Consider the following 25,563-nt stretch of genomic DNA (forward strand, 5'->3'; position numbering starts at 1 on the left):
GTTGCTCATCCCTGCTCGTTTCCGTTTCCAGTCGCTGCTCCAAACAAGGTAACACTCGCACTTCATTTTTCATTCTTTTTTTTTTTTTTTTTTCGAATCATGTGTGTTGTTTTGTTATTGTTTTAAATAATGTGTTAGGTCTTATTATAGTTCGAATGTTGCAACATGTAGTAAGTTCTGTTCATTTAAGGTGATTTTGTAGGTTTAGAAATGATACTAGACTTCGATGCTTTCATGAGTGTGTTGCTAAACTAGTGTGCTTCGCTTGTGCTTTGCTTTGTCTTTGAAGTATGATCTCTCCTGATTTGTTGTTGTAGATGTTGTTGTCCTTGCAAGGACATAATCTCAACTAATTTTTCTACTGCCTAGAATGACTCATTTTGATAAGTCTATGCCACTTTTCGTATAACTTTCTATTTTAGTGTGATAGAGTTTAAATTTTGTTCTTAAGATTACTTGAAGCACGAATATGTTGGCGTTAATATTTCACGTATATGACGTGTTGACTCCTTTTAATATAAGGTCGATAACGGTGGGTTGATTATGTGTTATATGGCTCATGTACTAGTTTACTGTAATGAGAAAATGAGCTTATGTCTTAATGAATTTTAATTAATGTGTAAGTGAGATTCTACAGAACATGTGGGTTGATGGAATCATTTTTTTAGGCCTTTAAAATTGTCTTCTCTTCTGCTTGGGATCTATGGTTTGTTTTGCTGTAATTATCTAATCTACTTGTTCATTTTCTTTAGCTTGAGTAGTTAAGCGGTAATTCCCTTTGACACATTTATTATTTTGGGATTGGTTAAGCATCATTAAGCTATGGTTTGGAGATATTATTATTGGGTACTGATATTATTTCTCATTTTATTGCATGTGAAATCTGCCCGAGTTCGCCATGAACTCCTCTCTTTGCATTTTCTTGTTGGGCCTTTGGTCCAATGCTTCCGTTATCGAGTCGGCCTTCATCGTTGATTGTTGGAGTTTTGGGAAGTTGAAATACAATTGAAAGCAGGTTTACAGGGAACTAAAAACAGGTTGCAGGTCCTAAAGTCCAAGGGAATGGACTGTATACAGCCTGTATACACTAAATATACATTGGTATACAGGTCGTAATACAGAAATATGGAGCCCAAAAATCGAAACAGGTGTTTTGGAGGTTGAATTAGGTTGTATACATTCGGTATATAGTCTTATATACAAAAAAAATAGGCAGTATTCATCCGATATACACTGATATACAAATAGTGTATACAAAAACGGAAATTAAGCCTAAGCCCCAAATTTCAGCGAATTTGGCCCAAAGGGAGGCCCAAATTGAAATTTCTCCCTTACTCGCTAATTATTTAATTGTGATTATTTATTGTTTGTTGTTTAACTCTAACTTTATAATCGTAAATCAACTTAGTCGAATTCCCCAAAAGACGAACTATTTCTCTGTGTTGTTTTGTTTCTAACAAAATCTTATTTTTATCAACTCTTGTATTTTCATTTATAATCTTTAGTCAATTTTTTTTTATTAGTTTAAAATAGTTCTTTTTTTTTTATAAACCAAAAAATGACTCAAATAAAAACCAATTAATCTAATTCCATTAAAATTCCAATTACTTATCTCTGATTCAAATATTTCAATTAAGGTTCCATTTTCTAAAAAAATAAATCGCTCTTTGTTTAACTATTTTCTAAAAGTTAACCTTATAGTGTAAATAAATAAATAAATAAATACTTGCTTAGTCATTTTCTCAAAAAGGTTAGCCAAAACTTTTATTCTTCAATTAATTTAAAATAATTTTCATGTTTTAATATATTAAAATTGGTTTAAGTTATTTTAAAATGAATTAAGTTATTCTAATTAATCTAGTTTTATTAACATTCTAATCATTTATATTTCAAGTCAAATATTTCGTTTTGGATCTCTTTTCTCTAAAAATAAAATAAAATAAATGTGTCACTTATTTAACTTTTTTTAGTTAACCAAAAATTGTAAGTTATTATTCTTATGTTAAATCAATTTTTTTTCTAAAAATTAGTCAAATATATATTTTAAGTCAAGTCGCAGGTCAACCGCATGTTAGCGGGCACTTCGAGTGCTTAAACCCTTCTCGAAGTGTAAATTGAACTCCGAACCCTCTTTGGTATTTTCAAATGATTTTTTCTGTTTAAATCTTTGAAAATTATAAGTTTTCTTAATTTCTTTTAAAAATTAAGTGGCGACTCTTTCTAAGTATTTCTCAAATTGTTTTATACTTAGATCATTTCAAAAGGTGATTTTTCTAGAAATAGGAAAATTCCGACACGACAATACTTTTTAATACTTAACTATGGTTAAGTGATATGCATTTTCACTCAGATTGTTTGATTCATAAAAGTTAATCGTCTAATTAGGGGAAAACATCAAGTGCAAATATGTATTTACCAAATCAATTTATTTGATCATTCAAGTTTTGGTTTTTTGAGGAATCTAAACTAATGCACATGAAAATATACTGCTTTCCAGTATAATTTGTTAAGTGATTTAATGAAGTGAAAATATACATAACTAACCATGGTTAAATGATAGTTGTGTATCTACCAACACATTATACAGTCATTGATTTTGTGTAAATACTTGATACGAGATAAGTTTTTACCTTCTTAAAAGCGTCCTAATTAATAACAACAATTACGTGCTGAAAATTTGCAAATAGAGTAAAGATAATTTGCACTGATATTGGAGTGCACTGCTTGTTCTGCTGAACTCCTTTACAAAATTTACTCGAGTATTTTATTGGCATAATACATAAACAAACACTCTCAACTGGCAAGTAAATACTTCAATTTTGAGAGTGCACATCTAGACAACACCTGAACTCGTCTCCACTATGTTAATTAAACACTCCAACTTACAAAAATGATCATCTAGACACCTCTAGAGTATGTGTTAGGTCAACATCAGGTGTCCACGAGACAGAATAGGGACGATTTGGAGTGTTTAGCTGTCAATTGAGATGTCTAGATCTGTTACTGTCAAAGTTAGAGTACATACTTGCTAGCTCAGACGACCAAGTTTGAGTGTCTGTTTATGAACTAGCTGATTTTAATTCTTTTTTTGCATAATTTCTTAAACCCTTTTCTTAGTAGTATGAATCACTGTTACTTCTCTAAATGCAATGACATCTGATTGTGCGCGGAAAAACAGTTATATTCAAATTTGCTCAAAAAAATGTATGTACATTGAACTTCGTGTATTAGGAAAATATATTGGACAAATAACATACATGAATCAGTAATAGACACTGCAATGGATTAACACAAATGACAATCAATGTATAACACTCAGAAGTGTATAAATGATACAGTACATTGTCGAGAATCACATAAAAGATTAAAATTACAAACAAACAAAAAGCACGGTACAGACCAGTATGGTAAGAAAGGTAAAAATCACGCGGTTGGAAGCTGCAAAGATTAGTTGGATGGAGGAGGTGAAAGTGTTGGAATGGTTGGAATTGAAGGAATATTCGGAAGTGATGGCATGTTGGGCAGAGGATTCGCGGGCATTGGAGGCAGAGTCATTTTCGGGATAGAGGGCAAATTAGGCAAAGAAGGTAGAGGTGAATTAGCAGTTGGAAGTGTTGGCAGAGATGTTACACTTGGCAATGGTGGCAATGTGGATGCTGTTGGCAAGTTTGGAATATTTGGCAACTGTGGCATTGTTGGTTGAGGCAATGACGGGATCGTAGGCAAGTTGGGAAGTTGCAGTAGGCTACGAGCAGCATGACTTGTCGATATGCTTGATAAGGACAATAATGCTACGATCAACAAGAGGGCGATTGAGCAATTGCTAGAAGCAGCCATATTTGTTGTAATTTGCAAGATTGCTTTGTAAGTTGGAAATTCTGTTTTAATTTGATCAATTTCTAAATGGTTATATATAGGGAAAGTTGTTGAAAAACTAACAATATTAGTGTATGAGGTATTTGGTGTGAAAGCATAGCAATTCTATTGTTCTTAATTTTGCTAATACTAGTGACTGTTTTCTGTTGATTCTTCCAATGTTGTTCAACTACTTAGGACATATGTTTGCTTGCCTAATAATTAAATGCTCAAATAACTAATCTGCTCAACAATATTTTGAAGTTCAACACATTTGGTTAAACAATCAACAAGAAAACCAAGTTAAGGGAAGAGTATTTTTTAACATGGACCTATCGTTGTATGGGTGAAAGTTTATTTGCACTAGGTGTTTATGAATGTAAGACATATGTCTTGCATAGACAATTTTTTAACATTTAACTATGGTTAAGTGATATGCCTTTTACTTTGACAATTGTTGATTCTTAAGGTTAATTGTTTAGTTAGGTATAAACATTAAGTATTTCCTCAAATCAACATTCAAGAAGGTTAACTAACACCTAACATCTCATCCAATTATGCATATAGTACTCAAGAACTTCCACTATATAAACCCTATAGAGATGATTAAACTCAAATCAAGTGAAAACACAACATAATTTCCTTGTAAAACAAAGCCATCTAAGCAAATTATACAACAATGGCGCCTTCTAGCAATTGCTCAATCCTCTTCGTGATCATAGCATTATTGTCCTTATCAAGCATCACCACAAGTCATGCTGCTCGTAGCCTACTTCAACTTCCAAACTTGCCAACGATCCCCTCGTTGCCTCAGCCAACAATGCCACAATTACCCACTATTCCCAATTTACCAACAGCAACCACATTGCCACCATTGCCAAGCATTACATCTTTGCCTACACTTCCAACAACTAATACGCCATTGCCATCTTTGCCTACGTTGCCCTCTGTCCCGAAAATGACTCTGCCTCCAATGCCTGCCAATATTCCTCTTCCCAACATGCCATCACTTCCAAACATTCCCACAATTCCAACACTTTCACCTCCTCCATCCAACTAACCTCGCGATTTCCCACATTTTACCTTTCTTACCACATTGGTCTCTACCATTTGATGTTTTTCCTGTTCTTTTTTCATTTGTAATGCCGCATCTTATCATTTGTACTCTATATATATGGGTGTTGTGTGTTGATTATACAGAAAAAAAGACTTAGTATTACTGCGATGCAGTGTTTATTCTCTTCCGTTATACATGTGTATTTATCCGTATATCAAATATCAACCTAATTTGCATTTTTCGAACAAATTGGATCATGACACATAATTTTTTAAAAACTAATTCGATCATTAACTAAAAGAAATCGAGTAAAGAAGTTTAACACTATTGAAAAACAACATATTTTCGTGTGCATTAGTTTTGAAACCTAACTATATTGCGTCCATGTGAAAAAATAAAACACTATGCGGGGGAGTAAAACTCTCCTATGAGCTTGCTCGCATTGCCTGTTTGAAGTCCGTATAACGGAGAAGAACTTTGATTGGCTATCAGTCAGCATAAAACTAACTAATTAAAGAGAAATCTCACCATACAAATATAGCATGAGCAAATGATCAAACCGTAGCTTTGGTCAAAATCATGTGTATTTGTTTTAAGAAATTCATTGAATATGTACAAAATTACTAAATTTAGAACCCGATAACTTAAAAGGTACTAGTATCTCAATACTCAAACCCATAATCTTCAAATTCTGGCTCCACTTCTTATTTTCAGTTGTGACTACTTCCTAAAAGGGAAAGAACCCAAACATATAAAGAGGAATAGTACTTGTGAGTTTAGAATTACTATTTTTAGCTCTCTAACGAGCATATTGTTTCTTCGAGTTAATGGTTAAAAACACACCTGATTAACTATTATTTTTTTGCGAGTTTCATACCTCAAATATCCATTATTCCATTTACCTATCAAAACTACAACTCCCTTTGTATTAAAGACACCTTAGCTGAGTTAGCCAAATATTTGTTCCCAATCAATAACACGTATTTGACCAACTCAGCATTGAGGTGTCTTATAATACAAATGGAGTGATAGTTTAGGTAAATGAAGAGAACAATAGATTGTTAAGGTAAGAAACTATCTATTTCAACTCACGAAATAAAACAATAGATTATCTCAATTTACGAAAAAGTGATAGTTTACGTGTGTTTTTTTACCATTAACTCTATTTCTTTTGAGGACCAAAAAACAAATTGTTGAGTTGATTAGTTATTTGACCATCATTAATTAGACAATTAGCAAAGATCTCCTAATGTGATTAGCTCTTCGCCCCACCTACCCACCCACACACCTTTTTCTAATGGTATTTCAATGAAATTATGCGTTTACTGTTGGTTCGAGAGTTGACAAGTTAATTAATGGACCTTTTAGATCACAAAATTTTTATATAGGATTTCAAGTTAATTAATGGACCTTTTAAATGCATAAACGCGTCAAACTTTCTGGGACTAATTAGAAAGAAAAGTTTAGTCAAAACTTTTGCCCGTATTGTCGTTATTGAAAGACCACAAATTTAAGGGGCAAAAATAAAAGACCACCCCAAAATAGGGGCATTCATGACCGTAGTGCAGTCACATAAATTGAAACGGAGGAAGTAGTAGAAACTGATATCTCTGATTGCTATATTTATTATTAAATCAACAAATATGGTTGATCCAAACTCCATCTATAAATAACTACTTCCATAAGATAATTGACTCAAAAAGTTTGTGCATTTTCCTTAATTACTAACATTTAGGAAGTTGAACTAACAAATTAATTAGAGTTGTCATATAATCCTTCTGATTTCCCTATTTATACCCCTTCAGTAAATTGATCAAACTCACTCAAACTAAAACAGAACTTGCAACTCCCATTACTAACATATATAATTTTTGCGAAAAAAATAGTAATTGATCAAATTATCGACACAATGGCTGCTTATAGCAATTCCTCAATCCTCTTCGCGATTGTAGCATTGTTATCCTTTTCAAGCATCACCACAAGTCGTGCTGCTCGTAGCCTACTGCAACTTCCCAACTTGCCTACGATCCCCTCGTTGCCTAAACCAACACTGCCACAATTGCCTAATATTCCCAATTTTCCTGCAGCATTACCACCATTGCCAACACTTCCAACAGCAACACCATTACCATCTCTGCCCACATTGCCCTCTGTTCCGAAGATGACTCTGCCACCAATGCCTTCGATGCCTTCACTTCCCAACATGCCTGCAATCCCAGCTATTCCAACACTTTCACCTCCTCCATCCAACTAATCTTTCGGCTTCCAACTGCGTGATTTTTACCTATTTTACCCTACTAGTCTCTACTGCGTGTTTCTTTCCTTTTTCTTTTGTAATTTTCATCTTTTATGTGATTCTCGACGATGTATTGTATCATTTGTACTATTCTGAGTGATATATATTGATTTATGTCATTTTTGTTAATCCAATGAAGTGTCTATTACTGAATCATGTGTGTTTGTCCATGAACTCTGACCTCGAGTTAACACTACAATAGTATCCGAGTTCATAGTCTAGTAGGTTTTTAAACCTATATAGGATCTGAGCAAAACCTATTGTGTTCACGTGAACCTATATCAGGGCATCTCTATCAGTCTCTGGCTTGCAGAGCATTTTAAATTGCCTAAACAGGTCATAATATTACAAGAACTAGTCGAAATTTTCCAGGGAAAGTGTCATCATCAACTAAGATTATTGTCATTATTCTTCGTTTTTATTGTGCTAAATTTTCAGGATATGTTGGAGCATTTTAGCCATCCCATTTGATGGATCGTTCATCCATAAATCAACACAAGTTGTTCGTCTTTGGCATAAATCACTACAAAATCTTCCTACCTTATTATAGAGTATTGAGTTTAATGAGATACGTGAGTCCAAGCTGAGAGACCTGGTCGGTAATAGACTTAAAGCTAGTTGAAGAAGCTAAAATAAAAACTAAAACAACAAGCGATTTTACGTGGAAACTTGCTCGCTCAAGGGAGGAGAAAACCACGACTTGTCACACAGGGTTTTCAACTGTTTTCACAGCAACAAGTGAATACAGACTCCAAATACACATACAGAGATTAAACTCTTAATCTCACCACCTGTAATAACTCTATTACAAGAAGAACCAAAGCAATACCTCTATTGCCCACTATATTAACTAACTCTAATTAATATAGATTTCGATCACACACAACATAGTTAACTCTAACAATACTCATTGTTTGTTACCACAGCTAAGACTGAATGCGTTTCTTTCTAGCTTTAGAAACGGATCTTACAAGTTCAACACAAACATATAAAGAGGAATAGTACTTGTGAGTTTAGAATTACTATTTTTTAGCTCTCTAACGAGCATATTGTTTCTTCGAGTTAATGGTTAAAAACACACCTGATTAACTATTATTTTTTTGCGAGTTTCATACCTCAAATATCCATTATTCCATTTACCTATCTAAACTACAACTCCCTTTGTATTAAAGACACCTCAGCTGAGTTAGCCAAATATTTGTTCCCAATCAATAACACATATTTGACCAACTCAGCATTGAGGTGTCTTATAATACAAATGGAGTGATAGTTTAGATAAATGAAGAGAACAATAGATTGTTAAGGTAAGAAACTATCTATTTTAACTCACGAAATAAAACAATAGATTATCTCAATTTACGAAAAAGTGATAGTTTATGTGTGTTTTTTTACCATTAACTCTATTTCTTTTGAGGACCAAAAAACAAATTGTTGAGTTGATTAGTTATTTGACCATCATTAATTAGACAATTAGCAAAGATCTCCTAATGTGATTAGCTCTTCACCCCACCTACCCACCCACACACCTTTTTCTAATGGTATTTCAATGAAATTATGCGTTTACTGTTGGTTCGAGAGTTGACAAGTTAGTTAATGGACCTTTTAGATCACAAAATTTTTATATAGGATTTCAAGTTAATTAATGGACCTTTTAAATAAATAAACGCGTCAAACTTTCTGGGACTAATTAGAAAGGAAAGTTTAGTCAAAACTTTTGCCCGTATTGTCGTTATTGAATGACCACAAATTTAAGGGGCAAAAATAAAAGACCACCCCAAAATAGGGGTATTCATGACCGTAGTGCAGTCACATAAATTGAAACGGAGGAAGTAGTAAAAACTGATATCTCTGATTGCTATATTTATTATTAAATCAACAAATATGGTTGATCCAAACTTCATCTATAAATAACTACTTCCATAAGATAATTGACTCAAAAAGTTTGTGCATTTTCCTTAATTAACTAACATTTAGGAAGTTGAACTAACAAATTAATTAGATTTGTCATATGATCCTTCTGATTTCCCTATTTATACCCCTTCAGTAAAATGATCAAACTCACTCAAACTAAAACAGAACTTGCAACTCCCATTACTAACATAATTTTCGCGAAAAAATAGTAATTGATCAAATTATCGACACAATGGCTGCTTATAGCAATTCCTCAATTCTCTTCGCGATTGTAGCATTGTTATCCTTTTCAAGCATCACCACAAGTCGTGCTGCTCGTAGCCTACTGCAACTTCCCAACTTGCCTACGATCCCCTCGTTGCCTAAACCAACACTGCCACAATTGCCTAATATTCCCAATTTTCCTGCAGCATTACCACCATTGCCAACACTTCCAACAGCAACACCATTACCATCTCTGCCCACATTGCCCTCTGTTCCGAAGATGACTCTGCCACCAATGCCTTCGATGCCTTCACTTCCCAACATGCCTGCAATCCCAGCTATTCCAACACTTTCACCTCCTCCATCCAACTAATCTTTCGGCTTCCAACTGCGTGATTTTTACCTATTTTACCCTACTAGTCTCTACTGCGTGTTTCTTTCCTTTTTCTTTTGTAATTTTCGTCTTTTATGTGATTCTCGACGATGTATTGTATCATTTGTACTATTCTGAGTGATATTTATTGATTTTGTTAATCCAATGCAGTGTCTATTACTGATTCATGTGTGTTTGTCCATGAATTCCTACAGTTGTGACCTCGAGTTAACACTACAATAGTATCCAAGTTCATAGTCTAGTAGGTTTTTAAACCTATATAAGATCTGAGCAAAAACTATTGTGTTCACGTGAACCTATATCAGGGCATCTCTATCAGTCTCTGGCTTGCAGAGCATTTTAAATTGCCCAAACAGGTCATAATATTGCAAGAACTAGTCGAAATTTTCCAGGGAAAGTGTCATCATCAACTAAGATTATTGTCATTATTCTTCGTTTTTATTGTGCTAAATTTTCAGGATATGTTGGAGCATTAAACTCCTAATCTCACCACCTGTAATAACTCTATTACAAGAAGAGCCAAAGCAATACCTTTATTGCCCACTATATTAACTAACTCTAATTAATATAGACTTCGATCACACACAACATAGTTAACTCTAACAATACTCATTGTTTGTTACCACAGCTAAGACTGAATGCGTTTCTTTATAGCTTTAGAAACGGATCTTACAAGTTCAACACAACAAGCTTCCAGTAATAACCCACACTTGATAACTCTATCAGATCCCTAGAGATTCTTGAAAGCATAAGTTCTTCAGAGACAAAAATCGCCTTTTTTGAGTGTGTATGTGTAATGTCTTGACTAGGTTGTTTTTATCAAATGAGGATATATTATCCTCTGAGTAAAACAACCTAGTGTTCTCCTATTGGACGAGTGGCAGCCTTTACAGTTGTTCACCATTCGACCATGTATACATGCTCAACCATGGAACCAAGTCCCATAGTTTGTGAGTACATCAAAACCTTGAAATACAACAGAGTTTTTTTTCTTAATGAATCTTTATAAGTTTTTGTGCTCTTAGTATATCTGTTGAATCCAGAGATACTAAGAGCTGCTAAAGAATCGAACCAATCGGATAAATAAAATTGGGAAGATAAATTTCAGAAGAAGAAAGGCATAGGCTGACTTGACACATGAACAAATAACTTCTCATTTTGTTCATAGTAACATGAATTTATAGCTACATAACTGTACCATATATTGACTTACAAAATTTGTGCATTTCCCTCAAATTAAACATTTAGGAGGATGAACTAACAATTAATAGAGTCATCATATGCTTCTACACCAAATAATCAAATTCCCTATATATACCCCTTTAGAAAATGATCAAATTCACTCAAATTAAAATAGAACTTCCAACTTCCATCCTCAAATATTGCAAATTACAACAAATATGGCTGCTTCGAGCAATTGTTCATTAATCGTAGCATTTTTGTCCTTATCAAGTATCACCACAAGTCATGCTGCTCGCGGTCTATTGCAACTTCCTAAGTTCCCTAACATACCATCATTGCCTCAGCCAACTATGCCGCAATTACCTACTATTCCCAAATTGCCCGCAACATTGCCACCATTGCCAAGTGTTGCATCGTTGCCAACACTTCCAACAGCTAATTCACCGTTACCATCATTGCCAACACTGCCCTCTGTAGTCCCGAAAATGACTCTGCCTCCAATGCCCGCGAATCCTCTGCTCAACATGCCTTCACTTCCAAACATTCCTACACTTTCACCTCCTCCATCCAACTAATTATATCGTAGTTCCCACTGTATTAATTGATTCCTCTATTGCTCTCTACGTACCACACGTGATGTTTTTTACCCCTTTTGCTTTTGTCACGTTAATGTATTGTAAGTGATTCTTAGCAATGTATTGTATAATTTATATGTAATGCAGTGTCTATTATTGAATTGATGTGTATTTTTGTCCAGCATGTTTTTTCGGATAAGCAAAGATCAATGTATTATTATGCATATATTGAAAAACTTGGATCAGGAACATATACGTAAATTAGTTAAAAACTACTAATCTCTTTGAAAATATTCCAATTAATGACAGAAATCGAGAAAAGGCACATTGTTTAACTAGATTGTATAAAAAAATTCCCAAATTTCTTCTTCTTGTTTTTCCGCAATCAAATGGCATTTCATTCAGAGAATTAAGAGTGAGTTGATAGTGAAAACTCAAGACATTCATGTTACAGTTTTCTTATCAAGACAATGAGTTTAAAAGGGAAATGAATACGAGTGGATCGAGCAATGTCTAAAAGTTTAGGCATAAATGTCCAAACTTCAATCGCGTATGTCTGAAGTTAAGTTCATGAAATTTTCTTGAACAAGCAATATACTAAACTTCAGGTAAAATTTGTAACTTTGGACGGGGATTCTCAACTTCAGTCGCGTATGACTAAAGTTGAGTTTGAAGTAGCTAGCTTAAACAGGGGTTCCAAATTGGGTATCTGAAAACTTGCCATAAATTGTGACACAATGGATATGGTTATGCCCAGAAACGTGTGACCCATGTATATATAAACATGACTCTTCGTATATAGATGAACATCTGCTAATTATTATCAATACATGTTATCTCCATGTCAAATAAATATTTGGAATCATTTCAGTCGCAAAGTTTTATCACGTGATTATTGTTATTAGAACCAGAGGCGGATCTAGGATTTAGAGTCACTGGGTGCCAAGCAGAGGCGGACTGATCACATGATTTGATAGGGGTGCACGTGCATCCGTTAACTTCAAAAAAAAATTCATGTGTATATATGTATATCTATCGTGAGAAACTGGCATAAAGTAGAATATAATCAATAGTGCACCCATAAGAAGCGTAGGGGTGCCCTTGTTTAGTTGGTACAAGCCAGAGAAATCACTCGCGAGAATACAGTTCAAATCTAGCTAGAGTCTTATTTCATTATTTTTATTTCAAGTTTAGCTTAGAAAATCATATTTGAGCCATTAGTTACCAACAAATACTACATTATTCGTTAATTGTAGTAAAAGTTTTGTTAACTACCTAAATTAAGATAGTATATATTGGTGCATCGAAATCTTCAAATGTTGGATTCGTCTCTAATGCCCAATAGACTCGATTAAATCAATCTTAGATTCAAATAGAATTATTTGTCTTGTGGCTGGATGGGAGAGCGGGATTGGGCGACGGACGGAAGGCTGAAGCTTTAATTAATGACATATTTTTGTAGTTCAAAAGTTTAAAGGAAGAGCCAAGGTTTCAATGTTGAAGAGAATTTTTTTTTTTATGTTTAATCAAATAAAAAAAAGTCAAAGAGTTAAATTAAATTTGTTAAAAAATAATTATTGATTACTACTTAATAATAAGTTAACAAGTTAAAAAAAAAAAAAACAAAAGGGAATGTGCCTTGTAGTTTAAAAAAGAAACGCTGCCGGCAGTTAAAACGAAAAATTAAAACAAAAAAGGGCTGCCCGCAGTTGAAAAAAATTAAAACAAAAAAAACTGATAGCTGGGTTCGATCCCGCGAACCATGACCCATTAAGTAGATGGTCTACCACTGCGCCAAAGAATACTTTTGTTCTCTGGGTGGCACGTTTATTATTTATACAGATGTTGTATATAAATACTTATATATAAATAGAGTTTCCGTCGAAGCTTGTGGGTGGCGTGGCACCCCCACCAGCCTTAATAGATCCGCCCCTGATTAGAACGTATTAGGATCAAGTGTTTACCATCATGTCAAAAGCTATAGTTGATAGCAAAGGAGACAACTTTATTTCTTAACTAAACACACCAAGCAAACGTCATTTCCAATCATGACTCTGATCCAGGCCACCCTAGCACACTCGTGTGCCTTGCCATAGGCAGCAGTGGCGTAGCCAGGAATTTTATGAAGGGGGTCCAAACTTTGAATAGTAATTTTTTTTTTAAAAAGAATGATTTATAGAGATTCTATTTTTAATAATATTGTGATATAATTTGGATAAATGGGTCTCCTATAAATAGAGGAAAAAAACCTTAGTCCAAAAGAAAAATGTATTAAAATTTAAGAAAATCCTATTCCACAAAGGAAAAAGGTATTAAAATATAAGGAAATCTTATTCCACAAGGAAAAGGTATTAAAATATAAGGAAATCTTATTCCACAAGGAAAAGGTATTAAAATTTAAGGATTTTTTTTCAATTAAAACCTTATTCCAAAAGGAAAACGTATTAAAATTTAAGAAAAGGGTATTAAAATGTAAGGAAATTTTATTCCACAAGGAAAATGTATTAAAATTTAAGGAAATAATTCAATTTTATTTGGAAAAAAATCCTTATTGGAGTTGAGATTCGAACTTGGGTTTGAAAACTGGGGCAGCAAGTGGGCTAGCGACAGCTTTAACCATCTCCACTACAGGTTACTTTGTTATTTCAGCGTGTCCAAATTATCATATATACCAATATAAGTCAAAACTTTACGTGTATATATCGTATAATTTGTCAACAAAGGGTGTCTAATTGAACACCCCGGGGACAAGGTGACTCCGCCCGGCACTACCCATCGGAATGCTTTAAAAAAGAACGTCCAAATAATACCATGACTCTACAAATAATACTGAAAAGTAGTAAATATTTCAGTGTGCATTAGTTTACAATATTATATTGTTGAGTCGATTAGTTATTCACTACTAAAAAAACTGTGAATAGCGACCTAAAAATACCGACCTCCGGAGGTCGGTTTTCCTTGAAATACCGACCTAAAACCGACATCCCAGCTTAGGTCGGAAAAAGCTTGGTCGCTATTCAATACCGACCTCTGGAGGTCGGTATTTACTGACCTCTCGAGGTCGGTTTTTATTTTATGTCGGAATATTCATTTTTTTAAATTCCGACCTCTGGAGGTCGGTATTTTTATTTTTGTAATGTTGAAATTCCGACCTCCGGAGATCGGTATTTTTATTTTTGTATTTTTGAAATTCCGACCTCCGGAGGTCGGTATTTTTATTTTTGTATTTTTGAAATTCCGACCTCCGGAGGTCGGTATTTTTATTTTTGTATTTTTGAAATTCCGACCTCCGGAGGTCGGTATTTTTATTTTTGTATTTTTGAAATTCCGACCTCCGGAGGTCGGTATTTTTATTTTTGTAATGTTGAAATTCCGACCTCCGGAGGTCGGTATTTTTATTTTTGTAATGTTGAAATTCCGACCTCCGGAGGTCGGTATTTTTATTTTTGTAATGTTGAAATTCCGACCTCCGGAGGTCGGTATTTTTATTTTTGTTATGTTGAAATTCCGACCTCCGGAGGTCGGTATTTTTATTTTTGTTATGTTGAAATTCCGACCTCCGGAGGTCGGTATTTTTATTTTTGTAATGTTGAAATTCCTACCTTCGGAGGTCGGTATTTTTATTTTTGTTATGTTGAAATTCCGACCTCCGGAGGTCGGTATTTTTATTTTTATTATGTTGAAATTCCGACCTCCGGAGGTCGGTTTTTTGCTGCAAAACAGGCAGCAAATTGCTACAATTTTTAGTTGCCCACCTGCATATTTATACCAAAACAACCCAAAGCCACATAAACTTCATCCAACCAAAACAAACCAAAGCCAAATAAAATTCATCCAACCAAAACAACCCAAAGCCAAATAAACTTCATCAAACCAAAACAACACAATATTTTCAACATATACAAACTATTTCAAAATAAACTTCATCCAACTTCAAAATAAACTAAAATACGATCAAATTAAACAATTCTAAAAATATAGAAGTCTAAAATGTCAAATAGATACAACTACTCTTCATCACCCTCACTCTCCTTATCATTCTCATCACCCTCCTGATCAGATCCATCACTGCTAGCCGGACATGGAGGAAGAATATTTCCTGATTCAAAAAGAAAAGTTAGTTGGGCCTGAAGCGCTGCATACCTCTTGTTCTCTACCTCTTTTGCTGCCGCAATCTGCTCCTCTCTCTTCTTCTCTCTTTCTTCTCTCTTCTTCTCTCTTTCGGCTACAGCAGCAAGCTCGGCATTGAGATAAGTTATCTTACTCTCCATTGCAGATATTGTCTCTCTATCCCCACCATCAAAGCTTGAGAATGATGAACCACAATACCAAGACTTCTTCTTCTGATACGCCTTTTCTGGATAGCCATAGACTGAACCTCTAATCGGTTCACCAGCACTCTGTTTCCAAAGATTCTCGTTTTCTTCTTGTGTAAATGGTCTGTCCTGACTCTCAAGAGGTAGAGTACTACGATATTCCTGAGATATTCGCATATACCTATCCTGTAATTTAAACAAAGAACTCTACGAATAAGAATGTAATATATACAAGGAAAAGAAAAAAAAATTAGTTTGAATGGAGTTCTTACATATGTCTCTTGAGCACGTGGCTCAATCCATCTTTCTTCTTCTGTGGGGTTCGTACTCTTCTTGACGTGAGTAACCTTGAACATCTCTGGTACAGCTACCGGCCTACCCAACTCTTTTTCCTGCAAATAACATATATAGAATTTGATCTCATTAATCTCCAAAAAGTACTTATCAAAAAAGAAAAAAATTATTTTACTAAATTAAGAAAGTATACCATTCTTTCCTTCCTAGTAACCTGGCTAATAGCTCCACCAGTGTGCAAAGAGCCTCCCTTTTCTGATGCGCGAGCCATCTTCCCAATCTCACTCCTCTTTTTAAATTTTTCATCAGTACTCCAATGTTTCAGTAACAAAGCCCATCGCTCCGGAAACATAAACTTAGGCATTGTATTTTTTTTTCGACAATCACAAAATGTGCTAGAAAGCAACTTTGAAGCTTTAAGCTTGAAGTTCACTTGAACGTCATCCTCGTATTCGGGAGCCCATACATAATATTTCTGTAATAAAAAATTACTAAATATTTATTGTTCAAATGACTAGAGAATTTAAATGTATATGATATGAATTTAATTTATATATATTCTTACCTTAAATTCATTGAACATCTGCCCTTGGTTGTTAAGTGGAATCGAACTCCAATTCGGATACACACCATTATAGTGAGTTCCGATGCACTTTAAAATAATCTTTGCCATACCCACATCCGGACGTAAGCTGAAATACGAATTCATTGACGAAGTAGAGTAAACAAAAAATAATCAATCAATTAAAATATAAATAGATAAATGAAAGATGAAACATAATTAAATCATACTTGTATCCTAATGGCTCGATGACGAGTCTCCGAAAATTGTCTCTATCGCCTGGCTGAGGACCATGTGCATCTGAGTGCTGGGTGGTAGGAGTATTAGGCTCTGAGCCATTGGATTCAATATGAAGATTGGAAAGTCCAATTGATCCACTACTAGTATTCAAACTATTGCACTGACTAGCACTAGCTGATGGTATGTTAGACCCACGACCAAGATGTGAATAGCCCTGCAATGTTTGGTAACTCGAACTAGGTACCACAGTGGGTGTAGATATAGTATAACCAGATTGTGGAGCCACATGAATAGAGGCATTATGTGACTGGTGTGTCGAGTGACTAGTTGAAACTGAGGCTCTTTTTGAAATATTAACTTGAGAGGGCTCATCAGATATCACGACCCCAGTGGGCCTTCTCATAGCATTGGCCTTAAATTTCTTTTTTGGATTATCGGATTTTTTTGATTTACCCTTGTCTTTATCTACCATCTATATCAAATAAATATAAAGATTAAAACAAAGTAGTACAAAATAATGTCACAATGTCGAACAAATATATCAAACAAAGTTATCATAACATAAGGCTTAATCCAAATAGTCTTTCACAATGTCAAACAAACGTTAAAACTACTAAAACATAAAGTATACTCAAATATAAATAGCTAAAAATCCACCAACTAAACATACAAATTGTTATTCATCCTCTTCGGAAGTTTCTTCATCATCTATCCATTCACATGCATTATCTTCGGAATCATACCCGCTCGACCAGGATTGTTTCTATTATACATCCAACTACGATCAGGATTCATCTACACAAACAATAATGATAATTTTAATTCCATCAACTAAATAACATTTGAATTTATTTAAACAATTTAACCACTTTCTAAGTCTAACTAGTTTGGACATATTTATTTTAACTTATTTAAACAACTTAACAACTTTAACTAGTTTAGTTTTGACTTAATTCGAACAACTAAATCCACCAACTAAACCACAATATTTATTTTAACTTATTTAAACAAACTTAACTTTTTAACTTTAACTACATTAGTTTTGACTTAATTCCAACAACTAAATTCACTAACTAAACCGACATTATTTATTTTAACTTATTTAAACAACATAACAACTTTTGAACTTTAACTACATTAGTTTTGACTTAATTCCAACAACTAAATTCACTAACTAAACCGACATTATTTATTTTAACTTATACAAACAACATAACAACTTTAACTAGTTTAGTTTTGATTTAATACAACAACTAAATCCACCAACTAAATCACATTATTTATTTTAATTTATCTAAACAACTTAAGAACTTTATAACTTTAACAACTTAACAACTTTTTAAAGCTAAGTGTCAACACTAGATGGACACAAATCGATCTTCCAAGAAAATCAATTTTGTCATCTATAGGATCAACTAGTGTTGATACTTATGCTTAACAAACACATTATTCCTAAATTAAAGCTTAATAGCAACACTAGATGGACACAAATCAATCTTGCAAGAAAATCAATTTTGTCATCAATAGGATCAACTAGTGTTGATATTTATGCTTAACAAATTTATTATTTCTAAATTTAAAGCTAAGTGTCAACACTAGATGGACACAAATCGATCTTGCAAGAAAATCAATTTTGTCATCAATAGGATCAACTAGTGTTGGTACTTATGCTTACCAAATATATTATTTCTAAATTTAAAGCTAAGTATCAATACTACATGGACACAAACACATTATTGAAAACAATTGTACTTGAACTTTAGAAATTTAGAAGCACCAACCTTATCTCCTACTTCGATGAAAGAAGCAATATAGTCTTATATCAACTTTTTTAGATGTTGAGCTTCCTCAGTTGCCTAGCACGAAAAGTTCTAAAATTAGTTATATATAAACTTCAAATCCAAGAATATTAGTTATATATATATATTCAAGTTTTAATAAGTTCAAGTTTTCAATTCAAGTTCATATCTAATTTTTAAAATTAATTAGTTATATATTCAAGCTAATTAGTTCCAAGTTCAAGTTCAAGTTCAAGTTCTAATTTCAAGTTCAAGTTCTAAGTTCAAGTTCAAATTCTAATTTCAAGTTCAAGTTCAAGTTCTAATTTCAAGTTCAAGTTCTAATTTCAAGTTCAAATTCTAAGTTCAAGTTCAAGTTCAAGTTCAAGTTCTAAATTCATGTTCAAGTTCTAAGTTCAAGTTCTAAGTTCTAAGTTTTAAGTTCAAGTTCAAGTTCAAGTTCTAAATTTATGTTCAAGTTCTAATTTCAAGTTCAAGTTCTAAGTTCAAGTTCAAGTTCTAAGTTCTAAGTTCAAGTTCAAGTTCTAAGTTCTAAGTTCTAAGTTCAAGTTCAAGTTCAAGTTCAAGTTCTAAATTCATGTTCAAGTTCTAAGTTCAAGTTCAAGTTCAAGTTCTAAATTCATGTTCAAGTTCTAAGTTCAAGTTCAAGTTCTAAGTTCTAAGTTCAAGTTCTAAGTTCAAATTCTAAGTTTAACTTCAAATTCTAAGTTCAAGTTCTAAGTTCAAGTTCAAGTTCAAGTTCAAGTTCTAAGTTCTAAGTTCAAAGTTCAAAGTTCAAAGTTCAAAGTTCAAAGTTCAAAGTTCAAGTTCAAGTTCAAGTTCAAGTTCTAAATTCATGTTCAAGTTCTAAGTTCAAGTTCAAGTTCAAGTTCTAAGTTCTAAGTTCAAGTTCAAGTTCAAGTTCAAGTTCTAAATTCATGTTCAAGTTCTAATTTCAAGTTCAAGTTTCTAAGTTCTAAGTTCAAGTTCAAGTTCAAGTTCTAAATTCATGTTCAAGTTCTAATTCAAGTTCAAGTTCTAAGTTCAAGTTCAAGTTCTAAGTTCTAAGTTCAAGTTCAAGTTCAAGTTCTAAGTTCTAAGTTCTAAGTTCAAGTTCAAGTTCAAGTTCAAGTTCAAGTTCTAAATTCATGTTCAAGTTCTAAGTTCAAGTTCAAGTTCTAAGTTCTAAGTTCAAGTTCAAGTTCTAAATTCATGTTCAAGTTCTAATTTCAAGTTCAAGTTCTAAGTTCAAGTTCAAGTTCTAAGTTCTAAGTTCAAGTTCAAGATCAAGTTCTAAGTTCAAGTTCAAGTTCAAGTTCTAAGTTCAAATTCTAAGTTTAACTTCAAATTCTAAGTTCAAGTTCAAGTTCAAGTTCAAGTTCAAGTTCTAAGTTCCAGTTCAAGTTCTAAGTTCTAAGTTCAAATTCTAAGTTTAACTTCAAATTCTAAGTCAAGTTCAAGTTCAAGTTCAAGTTCAAGTTCAAGTTCAAGTTCTAAATTCATGTTCAAGTTCTAATTTCAAGTTCAAGTTCTAAGTTCAAGTTCAAGTTCTAATTCTAAGTTCAAGTTCAAGATCAAGTTCTAAGTTCAAGTTCAAGTTCAAGTTCTAAGTTTAACTTCAAATTCTAAGTTCAAGTTCAAGTTCAAGTTCAAGTTCTAAGTTCCAGTTCAAGTTCTAAGTTCTAAGTTCAAATTCTAAGTTTAACTTCAAATTCTAAGTTCAAGTTCAAGTTCAAGTTCAAGTTCAAGTTCTAAGTTCAAGTTCAAGTTCTAAGTTCTAAGTTCTAAGTTCAAGTTCAAGTTCTAAATTCATGTTCAAGTTCTAATTTCAAGTTCAAGTTCAAGTTCTAAGTTCTAAGTTCAAGATCAACTTCTAAGTTCAAGTTCAAGTTCTAAGTTCAAATTCTAAGTTAACTTCAATTCTAAGTTCAAGTTCTAAGTTCAAGTTTTAATTTCAAGTTCAAGTTCCAAGTTCAAGTTCAAGTTCTAAGTTTAACTTCAAATTCTAAGTTCAAGTTCAAGTTCAAGTTCTAAGTTCATGTTCAAATTCTAAGTTCAACTTCAAATTCTAATTAAGTTCATGACATTCAAACATTCATCTTCTACTCATAACACTTCAATTACTAATTTCTAACTTCAAATTAACACTTTACTAACTAGTCCTAAAATCAAATCCAAAAAAATCTCAATTTAACCTCAAATTACATATTCTCAAGTTTAAACTAGTTCTAAAATACAAAAATGCTAATTCTTCACTAACTAACAATGCCCAATTTAAAAATGCCTAATTTCTTTTTAAAAAAACCTTAAAATAAAAATCTTCAATTATCTATACCTAACTAACAATAATCAAATCAAATTAACAATTGAATAACACAACCAACAAACAAAAACAATAATATACTAACAAACAATCAATTATAATTACTAGCATTAAAGCCAAGTATTAATACTAGATGGACACAAACACATTATTCAAAACAATTGTACTTGAACTTGAGAAATTTAGAAGCACCAACCTTATCTCCAACTTTGATGAAAGAAGCAAAATAGTCATGTATCAACTTTTTTACATGTTGAGCTTCCTCAGTTGCCTAGCACGAAAAGTTCTTAAATTAGTTAAATATAAACTCATATCCAAGAATATTAGTTTATATATATATATATATATATATATATTCTCAAGTTTTAATAAGTTCAAGTTTCAATTCAAGTTCATAAATAATTTCTAAACTTAATTAGTTATATATTCAAGCTAATTAGTTCCAAGTTCAAGTTATAATTTCAAGTTCATATTCCTAATTAAGTTCAACTTATAGTAAATTCAAGTTATAATTAATTATAAGTTCTAATTAAGTTGTAATTCAAATCCCTAAAATTCTAAATTCAAACTAGCTAGCTAGTGTCCCAACTTCAAACTATTAAATTAGTCCTAAAATATCAAATATAATTCAAACTATTAGTCCTAAATTCCAAATTCAAATTAGTCTTAAATCACAAATTGAAAGTACTCCTAGAATTCAAAAATCAAACTATAGTGCTAAAATCCCAAATTCAAACTATTAGTATTCCTAAAATCTCAATAATAATTCAAACTAGTCCTAAATTCAAAATTCAAACTAATCTTAAAATCACAAATTCAAACTAGCCCTAAAATCCCAAAATCTAACTAGTACTTAAAATCCTAAATTCAAATTAGCTAGCTATTCCTAATCCCAAATTCAAACTATTAGTCCTAAAATCTCAATAATAATTCAAACTAACTCAAATAATACCCAAGTTCAAACAACTCCTTAAATACCCTAATTCAATCTAATCTTACAATTCCAAAATCAAACTAATTAACTTAAGAAATACCGAATTTCAAACAAATCCTAAGATACCCTAATTCAAAACTAACCCTAACATTAAAATTTCAATTCACAATCAACAAACACAAACTAACAATCAAATAATCCCTAATTCAAACTAACAATCAAATAATACCTAATTCAAACTAACAATCAAAAACCCTAAATCATTCACTTACTAACTAACAATCAATCAAACTAACAATCAATAAAACTAAGTATATTAGTACTCTAATTTTGAGATACTTCAACTAAATAGAAACAAAAGTAATTTATTATGGAGGTTCTAAAAATTCACCTTCACTAAGAAGGTCGGGATGGAGGTGCTGGCCGAGATGGAGGCGACGCCGGTCGGAATGGAGGCGGCGCCGGTCGGGAGGGAGGCGCGCGACCTCCTGCTGCTGGGCGTCACTCCCTCTGCAGCTGCCGCGACGTCCTCTGCTGCTGCGAAGGAGGTGCTGCGGTGGGGATGGCGGCGTGGCGCCGGTCGGAGAGGTGGCGTGGCGCCGGTCGGGGATGGGTGGTGGGGATCGGCGCCGATGGGTGGGTCAGGGGTGGATCTGCAGTTGGGAGTGAAAGTGGACTAGGTTTTGAGAGTTAGTGTTTAATTAGGAGGAAACTTATATTGTCATTCTTTTTTTAAGAGAATCTTTAATTTACCGACCTCGGATGTCGATATTTTTTAAAATAATACATCTATATATATATATAATATATATATATAAGATACAGATCTATATATATATGTAAATTTATTAATATGTATATGTAACATCTATATATATATAATATATATATATATATATACATATATACATCTATATATATATATCTAAATTTATTAAATTAAACTTCTGTTGATGTGTAGTTAAATTATAAATATATATAGACACACACACACATATATATACATAATTATTTTAATAGAAACTCACCTCTTGAGGTGATTTTATTAATTAAACATAATAATTTAACTACACATCAAACATATAATATATGTATATGTATACATACATATATATACATCTATATATATGTAATTTATTAAATTTACATATATATATAGATGATATATGTATATATATGTATCTATATATATAGATGTTATACATATACATATATATACATCTCTCTCTCTATATATACATATATATACATATATATATATATATATATGTAAATTTATTAAATTAAAATTTTGTTGATGTGTAGTTAAATTATATATATATATATATACACACACACACACATATATATACATAATTATTTTAATATAAACTCACCTCTGAGGTTGATTTTTTTAATTAAACATATATATAATATATACACACACACGCACACACACAATATATATATACATAATTATTTTAATATAAACTCACCTCTTGAGTTGATTTATTAATTAAACATATATAATATATATAATATATAATATATATAATATATATATATATATATATATCTCTGTGTGTGTGTGTGTGTGTGTGTATTAAATTTATTAAATTAAACTTTTGTTGATGTTCGTATAATTATATATAAATTTAACTACACATCAACAGAAGTTTAATTTATTAATTACATATATATATATATGTGTGTGTGTGTGTAAATTTATATATCTTATACATATATATAGATGTATACATATACATATATAATATATACATCTATATATATATAAAATTTATTATATATGTATATATATATATGTATATGTATACATCTATATATATACATATATACACACACACATATATATAATATACACACACACATATATAATATACATAATTATTTTAATATAAACTCACCTCTTGAGGTGATTTATTAATTAAACATATATAATATATATATATATATATATATATATATAATATATATATATATATATATAAATGTATATAAATATAGTATACATATATATATATAAATGTATATGTATACATCTATATATATACAATATATATAGATGTATACATATACATATATAATATATACATCTATATATAATACACACACACACACACATATATATATATACATAATTATTTTAATATAAACTCACCTCTTGAGGTGATTTATTAATTAAACATATAATATATATAATATATATATATATATATATAATATATATATATAAATGTAATGTATACATATATATATATAAATGTATATGTATACATCTATATATATACATATAATATAGATGTACATATACATATATAATATATACATCTAATATATACACACACACACACACACATATATATATAACATAATTATTTTAATATAAACTCACCTCTTGAGTTGATTTATTAATTAAACATATATATTATATATATATATATATATATATATATATATCACATTAAATTTTAAGAACACAAAAGGTCCTCCGGAAAACGATTTAAATAAAATTAAATCAAAATAGAAAATAATACCGACATCAAGAGGTCGGTTTTTATTGTAATTTATTTTTTGGGAAAAATTCCGACTTCTTGAGGTCGGAATTTGGTTTACCCCGCAAACCGCAAACCGACCTCCGGATGTCGCTTTTAAAAGTAATTAGATGAAATAAAAATACCGACCTCCGGATGTCGCTTTAATTAATAGTCGAAATAAAAATACCGACCTCATGAGGTCGGTATTTAATTACATACTATTAATTTTACCGACATCGGAAGTCGGTTTATGAAAATTTAATTGAAAAAAATTCGACCTCAAGAGGTCGAATTTTTAATGAATTACAATAAAAACCGACCTCTTGATGTCGGTATTATTTTCTCAATTAAATATAAAAAATACCGACCTCATGAGGTCGGTATTTTATATTAATTTTTAATATTTAATTTTACCGACATACGGAAGTCGGTATTATAATTTTTATTTTTTTTTTACACAAAACCTATTGAAAAAAAAAATATTGTTATTTATATATATACTTATTTTAATATAAACTCACCTCTTGAGGTTGATTTTATTAATTAAACATCTATATATATATGTATCACATTAAATTTTAAGAACACAAAATGGTCCTCCGGAAAACGATTTAAATAAAATTAAATCAAAATAGAAAATAATACCGACATCAAGAGGTCGGTTTTTATTGTAATTTATTTTTGGGAAAAATTCCGACTTCTTGAGGTCGGAATTTGGTTTACCCGCAAACCGCAAACCGACCTCCGGATGTCGCTTTTAAAAGTAATTAGATGAAATAAAAATACCGACCTCCGGATGTCGCTTTAATTAATAGTCGAAATAAAAATACCGACCTCATGAGGTCGGTATTTTAATTACATACTATTTAATTTTTACCGACATTCGGAAGTCGGTATTATAAATATTAATTGAGAAAAAATTCCGACCTCCCGAGGTCGGAATTTTTAATGAATTACAATAAAAACCGACCTCTTGATGTCGGTATTATTTCTCAATTAAATATAAAAAATACCGACCTCATGAGGTCGGTATTATATTAATTTATTTTAATATTTAATTTTACCGACATACGAAGTCGTATTATAATTTTTTTGTTTTATTTTACAC

At 31.8% G+C, this 25,563-nt stretch overlaps 7 protein-coding genes and 1 long non-coding RNA gene across 8 annotated transcripts in view; 5 read left to right on the forward strand and 3 right to left on the reverse strand.

Moving 5' to 3' along the window:
• The window catches only part of LOC125818922 (uncharacterized), a 196,224-nt gene that overhangs the window by 142,687 nt on the left and 27,974 nt on the right, over nt 1-25,563 (forward strand). The gene's annotated exons all lie outside the window — the stretch shown is intronic.
• On the reverse strand, nt 3,286-3,875 carry LOC125818924 (protein PELPK1-like). Its single transcript, XM_049498434.1, has one exon. The coding sequence runs from the start codon at nt 3,835-3,837 to the stop codon at nt 3,448-3,450; it is 390 nt and encodes a 129-aa protein (XP_049354391.1). The 5' UTR covers nt 3,838-3,875; the 3' UTR covers nt 3,286-3,447.
• On the forward strand, nt 4,507-5,104 carry LOC125818925 (protein PELPK1-like). Its single transcript, XM_049498436.1, has one exon. The coding sequence runs from the start codon at nt 4,535-4,537 to the stop codon at nt 4,913-4,915; it is 381 nt and encodes a 126-aa protein (XP_049354393.1). The 5' UTR covers nt 4,507-4,534; the 3' UTR covers nt 4,916-5,104.
• On the forward strand, nt 6,758-7,337 carry LOC125818928 (protein PELPK1-like). The gene has a single exon (XM_049498440.1). It carries the CDS (start codon nt 6,822-6,824, stop codon nt 7,164-7,166), a length of 345 nt encoding a protein of 114 aa, XP_049354397.1. The 5' UTR covers nt 6,758-6,821; the 3' UTR covers nt 7,167-7,337.
• Nucleotides 9,352-9,723, forward strand: LOC125818929 (protein PELPK1-like). Its single transcript, XM_049498441.1, has one exon. It carries the CDS (start codon nt 9,352-9,354, stop codon nt 9,694-9,696), a length of 345 nt encoding a protein of 114 aa, XP_049354398.1. The 3' UTR covers nt 9,697-9,723.
• LOC125818880 (protein PELPK2-like) lies at nt 11,118-11,474 on the forward strand. Its single transcript, XM_049498392.1, has one exon. It carries the CDS (start codon nt 11,118-11,120, stop codon nt 11,472-11,474), a length of 357 nt encoding a protein of 118 aa, XP_049354349.1.
• Nucleotides 13,890-17,358, reverse strand: LOC125818881 (uncharacterized). Its single transcript, XM_049498393.1, has 6 exons — nt 16,877-17,358; nt 16,650-16,776; nt 16,278-16,559; nt 16,063-16,182; nt 15,618-15,976; nt 13,890-13,896 (listed from the first exon to the last, which is right to left on the reverse strand). The coding sequence occupies exons 1-6, from the start codon at nt 17,356-17,358 to the stop codon at nt 13,890-13,892; spliced, it is 1,377 nt and encodes a 458-aa protein (XP_049354350.1).
• Nucleotides 17,629-21,260, reverse strand: LOC125818933 (uncharacterized). The gene is made up of 3 exons (XR_007442422.1): nt 21,184-21,260; nt 18,668-18,742; nt 17,629-17,681 (listed from the first exon to the last, which is right to left on the reverse strand). It is a non-coding gene; the product is annotated as an uncharacterized LOC125818933 (long non-coding RNA).

This window comes from Solanum verrucosum, unplaced genomic scaffold (genome assembly GCF_900185275.1).
Source record: "Solanum verrucosum unplaced genomic scaffold, falcon-dt-bn FXZP01000252.1, whole genome shotgun sequence".
In the NCBI taxonomy this organism is placed as follows: domain Eukaryota; kingdom Viridiplantae; phylum Streptophyta; class Magnoliopsida; order Solanales; family Solanaceae; genus Solanum; species Solanum verrucosum.